The sequence below is a fragment of the Centroberyx affinis genome, unplaced genomic scaffold (assembly GCF_046629955.1).
Source record: "Centroberyx affinis isolate AG114_WGS23_722 - 3 ecotype Tasmania unplaced genomic scaffold, CSIRO-AGI_Caff_v1 ptg000395l_1, whole genome shotgun sequence".
Taxonomy (NCBI): Eukaryota; Metazoa; Chordata; class Actinopteri; order Beryciformes; family Berycidae; genus Centroberyx; species Centroberyx affinis.
Window position 1 is genome coordinate 145,001 of NW_027279063.1, and position 6,787 is coordinate 151,787.

At 47.0% G+C, this 6,787-nt stretch overlaps 1 protein-coding gene across 1 annotated transcript in view; it reads right to left on the reverse strand.

The window, feature by feature from the left end:
* The window catches only part of axin2 (axin 2 (conductin, axil)), a 16,670-nt gene extending 9,883 nt beyond the window's left edge, over positions 1 to 6,787 (reverse strand). Inside the window, exons 1-3 of the mRNA XM_071516223.1 lie at positions 6,683 to 6,787; positions 4,296 to 5,221; positions 1,985 to 2,116 (exon numbers count right to left, since the gene is read on the reverse strand). Coding sequence (XP_071372324.1) covers positions 1,985 to 2,116; positions 4,296 to 5,104 — 941 coding nt within the window. The 5' untranslated portion in view covers positions 5,105 to 5,221; positions 6,683 to 6,787. The remainder of the gene's footprint in view (positions 1 to 1,984; positions 2,117 to 4,295; positions 5,222 to 6,682) is intronic.

The following is a 6,787-nucleotide window of genomic DNA, read 5'->3' on the forward strand; positions in this document are numbered from 1 at the left end:
CCAGGAAGAAGCTTGTTAGCCATCTGGGTAGATCAAACACAATCCAAGCAAGAAGTAATTCAATTTATTAATTCTCCTATCTACTTTGGCTTTTCATCTTTCAGGCTTAATTTGAGAACACAAGTGGCTATTCAGAGGTAAATGATGCCAAGATTTCAGGTCTTGTGTGTGTGTTTGAGCTGAGCGGGTAAGATGGTTCTGAGTGAGGGGTATGGGGTTTGGTTTGCCCTAGAAATGACGCTCATCTTCAGTTCTGGCTCCAGCACTGCACTGGGCACCCGGCTGGCCATTTCTTTTCAATACAGCACACACATCTGCAGTAACACTGCACTAGGCTCTACTGAGTAGTGTTAGCATTAGCATTCCCCTATTGACTTTTATGTTGAGCTGAGGACACAGTTAGCATTAGCTACTCCTGATATGTATCTAGACAAATACTGCAGGGACAGGACCCAAGGGTGTTGCTAACCTGGTTAAAGCTAGCCAAGGGACCGCATGGCTGACCAGCTAAAAAGTGAAATCAAACAACAAACGGCAAAACTCGAGCTTCAAACTGAAGCACTTGACAAGGTAAATCAGTGTCTTTTCTCCCATGCTAAACAGCAGTTTCCTGTTGACCTAGCCTAACTGAGGAGCACTTTTCCACTCTTGCTTTGAAATGCCACAGTCATGCGCATAAGCACCCCCCCCCCCACCCCCCCTCCAATCTTCATTTGGCAAGCGCTGCCGCAGCCAGCCTCTGATCTCCGCACATCAAAAGGCTGGTTTGTAAGATAAGGTAATGTTTGAAGTCTGCGCAGCTGCATTCCCCAGCGTCCAAGCAAATCCATAAATAAGATATAAGCAAAAATCCCCCCTCCACCACTCTCTTTCTCTTCCCACCCAACCACCTCCTCCCCCCTATTGCTTTTTTCCTTTTCTATTCTTTTCTTTATCTGTAAATGAGATTCAAATGTTTCTGAGCCCTTTTAACCGTCCTAAAGAGAAGCAGATATTCTGATCAAGGCCAGAGCAACAAGGAAGTGGGGGTGGTGGGTTGGTTATGTCCCTGTGGCCAGGCCTTTGTCACTGCATTGGGCAAAGTACAGCAGCGTAGGGCTATATGGGCCCCGGTCTCTTTGAAGCAGGGCTGTATAGAGATATGCTCGAGTAGAGACTCCCTGTTGTAAAAACCTCTTTATAGCTGTCATATTCATCAAAGGCCCCCCCGCTGGTTGTAAAGAACATTAGTGTCCCAGTCTTTGAGTAGCTTCGGCTTGGTCATCATTAGCCACGCTGCTGCACTGACATCATCCACGTAGACATGTCCCATGTGAGTTGAGGTAAAGGGGAACCTGTAAAAGATGTTTCTGTGTTCTCTCTAGAAACAGCTGACTTGCACGTTCCTGGCCTTGAGCTGTGGACCGCGCAATGACTTCATTGTACCTCGTCACATGAGCGACACGCAATTATGCCAAGTCATCCTCAGGTGAACGAGAACTTTGGCACGTACCAACAGACCAACACAAACCACACATACACAGTGGCACAACGCTTCAACACGCCTGCTGTTTTGTGAAACTATCTCACCAACAGCCAACACTTCCACTGCTGACCCAACTGTACAGCAGCTCCATATCTTCCCATTTCTGGGGCTAACGTAAAGCCATCTTGCATATATAATTGTATCAGAGATCAACAGAAAAAGAAATGTATTTGGATCCAGGGTTTTCAGCTGGAGCTTGGGGCTATGACACCTCACAATCCTTCCCACTTAGGTAGCCCATGCTGAATCCTGGCCCTTCTTGTGTGTCTTGCCATTTTTTGAATCACCAGTTCCATTCATTGCTGCAAGCCATTCTGTCAATTGCCCAACAATCGGCTCTGGAAGCTGACACTTGATCTTTTTTTGATTTCCACACCACTTCATTTCACATTCTTCAAACACCCACCTGTACACGCATATTCACACACACACACACACGCTTGGTTAAAGTTCACTTACACACTGCTGTCAGTCATGGACATGGAGTCATCCGTCATGGCGTCACTGGACACCTCGCTGTCGTTGGTGCTGGTGGCTGGGGCGAAGGAGCCCACATGGTAGGGGTTGACTGGGACCGGTCTCCTGTACGATCTGGGCAGGTGACAAAAGCAGAGAGCAGGTTAACACCAATAACACACAATAAGACAGTATGTATATTGAGATCTGTTTAGTCAAGACCATCTGTGTGCTTGTATGTATTTGAGGGTCTAATGACACCAACAAGATGTGTGTGAGTGTGTGTGACATTGCCGGCTACCACCAACCACTAGACCTTACAGGGCTTTAGGAATGTGACAGGACACTCTGGGGAATGGCACCCTCCCTCCCTCAAACGCAAGTTCGTTCCTCCGCTTGCCCAACACATGACTGCACTGCACAGACTTTGGTTTTCTACTTATGCACTAAGACACTCTTTATCCCTTCTTATATAGCCTACAATTTCCCTCTTTCCATTGCTCTCATTCGCACTCACTCTTTCCCTAGCATTCATCTCCTGCTGTGCATGCATTCTTGCCATGGTACAGGAGGAGGAGAAAGGAAGGAGTGACCAAAAAAAAAAGGAAAGAGCGGAAGCGTGAGAGTGTGTCAGAGAGGGAAAGAAAGGGGAGAGGAAAAAAGGGGGGTCTCTTTAGTGAGAGAGAGAGAGAGAGAGAGAGCGAGAGAGAGAGAGAGAGAGAGAGAGAGGAGAAGGAGAGAGACCCAGCATGACTAAAGATCTAGGCCCCCAGCTCCAGGCTGACCTTCAGAGGGGCTTGCAAAGAGTCAGGTATTTAACACAGCTGGCCTTGCATTCTTCCCTCCCTCCCTCCCTCTCTCTAACCCCCTCATTCATCCTTTTCTCCCCCCCTCTTTCTTTCATGAGGCGCACTCCCTCCTCCTCCTCCCCACTACCCCTCTCTCTGTCCTTCTTTCCGCTCTCTTTCCCCTCACTTTCGCTCCAAAAGCATGCCTCGTAGTCCCCATCCCCGAGTTTTCAAAAGGAAAAAAGATAAAAGTGGAGAAGGAGGGGGAAAACAGCAAAGGAGGGAATCAGAGGAGAATCGACGCAAACAAGAAAGGAGGGAAAGGGAAGAGGGGGTAGGGGGGTGATTCTGCACTGTAGCTGCTGCTGTTCGGGGTTTGTTTTCTTTTTTAAGAGAACCTGAATCAGATGAGAGGAGGTGAGGAGAGGGAAGCGGAAGAGGGAGAAATGGGTTCCACATGTTTGAGTCGGTAGAGTGACAATGAGAGGGGAGAAAAAAGGCACCGGGGCTCCATGTCAAAAGGAGGACTATTCTCTCGGTCTGGCTAACAAGCATAAAACTAACAGACAGCCTGGGATGTGAACCCGTGAAGCCCCCCCACCCCCCATCAATCCATGCTGTCAACTGTCAGTTTAGTCCCTGTTTGCTTAGCCTGCCATGCCCATTATAAAAGTAATCATCTTACTGCAACACAGCCCATCATCTCCAAGGTGATTCTCTGCCTCATTAGCAACAGTACAACCAGATGATGATCCCATGCTACCACTTGTACCATCTGAAATGATTGTAGCCAAGGGTTTCTAACACAGTGGGCCAAGCATGTGTATAATCACACATTTCACATGGTATGGAAAAAAAAAACATTCTCCAAAACAGCTTTATGTTTTGTTTTTGCATTTTCAATCTCAACAGTGATTTTACTCTTTTAAAATTGACAGATTTCTATACAAGGCCATAATAATAGCAATGCACTTGCAAAAGAGGCTATATAATATCCATTCTAATACAGCCATCCATGATGTTATAGATTTATATTGCTGCCAAAGGCTTAAGGACAGTGCGGTTGAGGAGGCATAGCACAGCAATGGCATCATCTATGATTTGCTGGCTGGGGCTGGGGCCAGGGCCAGGCTGCTCTGTGAACTTCCCCGTGGAAGACGATCCCTCTTTCTGCGGAACTATTTCAAAGCCCCGGAAACCCAGGCGAGCGCCAGCAGAGGGCTGCGCTGGAGATGTGGAGAGAGAGGGGGGGGAGAGAGAGAGAGAGAGAGAGAGAGAGAGAGAGAGAGAGAGGGAGAGAGAGAGGGAGAGAGAGAGAGAAGAAAGAGAGAGACTTAACGTGTTCCAAGAGTTGGCTACAGAAAACCATGTTTTGCGCTTTTACGCACGCGTGACCCCGCTGTACAGAGGAGAATGTTTACAGTTAGCGATAGTGTGAAATTGCATGGATGTGTATGGCATTAATTCCGGTTTGAACAATAAGGTTCCACATCAGAGCCTAAATAGGGATCAAGAGGCAGTCTTACCTGTATCCCTTCTCCATCACCTCCACTGCCCTCATGGACACGGTGGCCCTCAGCGCCTTCGCCGAAAGTCCAACCAGTGCTTTGGCTTTGAAATCACAACTCCACTCCTCTTCCTCGTTAAGCGTGGGCAGGTATCCACATACTACTTTCAGATCGCCCAAACCGTTTGGGTTGACGTGACTCGGGTTTTCTCCCCCAGTCCTCACGTACTCGAGGTAAATGTCAGAGGTCAGAAACATCTGGTAGGCGTTCTCCTCCATGGTGGTTTGGATCTCGGTCTGCGCCTGGTCGAACATCGCCGAGTCTATCTGTTGCTTCTTGATATTATCCCGTATGAAGGTTTTAGTCGCGGGCTTGAGCTGCTTGGCGACTATGCTGTTGTTTTCGATGTAGCGCTTATAAATTGCTTTGGCAACTCGCTGCGTTTTGGTATCCTTGAGGTCCATTTGCCTGAACCCGTTGCAGGCGAACCAAAAGTCTAAAGTGTCGACGCATTTCTCTCGCTCCAGGAATGTCCTAAAAAGAAGAGCACCGTCTTGGTCCCCGAGGAGAGAGTGCAAAGACTTGGTCCATCGGGAAAGCGGCGAATCCGGGGAGGCACTCCCCTCTGGCTCCCCAAGACCATCCTCGTTTCTCCTCGCCGAGGAACCGGGAGAGTCAAGTAAAACAGATTTGGGGGTATCGAGGCGCCTCATCATTGCGACTTTGCCGGGGTAGCAGGGCGCCTCGCCCTCCTCCCCGGGCACCGGGGGTCGAGGAGCATCTTCTCGGAAACTACTGGCGATATGGTCCATAAGCGCCCGGCTCATGGCTCCGGAGGCAGTAGGAGAAAGCTGTGTGTTGTTCGCCTCCTCTGAGCTTCTACTGTAATCTCCTCACTCTCTTATGTCAGCGGGGGAGCTTCTCTCTGCCTGCCCGTCTTCTCTCTGAAACACAAAGTATTGATCTAATCAAAACCAGATCCGCCCCAACTTCAAAGGGGAGAGACGCAGTAGAGTCTATTCAGACCCTCACTGACTTTCACAGAAAAGACACAGGCTAGTCCAAAGAGAAAATGCTGCAGCAGTTTTACATAAATAGCAATTCCTCATATTTGATCTTAACCAGACATATAATATCTACTGGGATACTGGTTTGGAAGCAAATTAACCAGAATGAAACAGTGAATTCGCACATGCAGTACCGATGAGAAAGCCAAACCAGCTGAGTGATGCATTTACTGATTCTACATCATCTTGCTCCCTTTCATTAACTACACGAGAAGTAATAAGACACGTCTGCCATGCAGGAATACGAACTGAGCACCATCAATAGAAGTCATTTGGCCTATAAAATGCAAGGATATTACGCACGGACAGAGGTGTATTAACGCTTCCGGATCCATCAAGCCTGGTGTCAGGCTTATAACCTGTCAGTCTACCGCAGAATGCAAGCACATGTCTTCTATCCATCCATGCCACTTTCTAATTTATGAGACATTTATCGTTTCTACATCACATTACCTGCGGCTAAATCGCACCGAATGGAGACATCGGTGTCAACGTGTTGGACACTGATGTGGGACAAACTCAGTTGCATCGAAAAACGTGACTAAAATAGTTAATGGGAGTTAACTGGCTGCTGAAGCCTATGCGTTTGGTGAAGCCTACTACTTAGAGCCTAAACATCCTTAAATGTCCAACGAGTCAAATCTGCACATCCACACACATCTGCTCTTTCATGATCGCTAAGATAATATGCAATTGGTTACAGATGGTCACTTCTACATCCCAAATCAGCTATTTTATAGCCTAAGCGACTGGTGTGCAACATTGCAGATGTCACTTTGTATCACACTGATACAGTTACATTGCCCAAGTGTTACAAATCGGAACAATACGAACTCCTGTCAGAGAGCAAAAAAAGAGCATCGGACACAGTTGCAGCTCCCAATCTTCTTTACGAAATAAAACTACTTTCCGAAAAATGGGCAACACTTTAAAATCAATTTCTATGTGACCTTATACATTATTGCATACGAATGCAAAATCAGCCATGGAAATACTCTCACGTAAAATAATGTAAAGTTTCTTTACACTTAAGGCCAAAAAACAACCCCTTTTCAACGTCCAACCCCAAGTACACAAAAGTCTCAGATCTTGTGGGGGAGGAATTCCACAGAAAGAAATGAATACTTCTTAGAGCATATTTTAACTTCAAAAAGCCAGTCTAAACTCAAAGCCACGAGAGGAAAATTTATACAAAATTATTCAACCCGCTTTTTGGGTCTCTAAACGTATGAAAAGGCGTTCATTTTTTGCAACATTACTTCAAAGGCGAGTCAACAGTACATCAAAGGGAACTCCAATGGGGGCCAGTTTGAGGAGGCACACACTCTTGTAACTTACCATCGATCCATGAGTTCGCTCCTCAAATAAAACTCCAGTTTTTATCCACAAAGAACGCATATAATCCACAGTACTCGACTCCACGGCGAGTCCACATACAGTCCG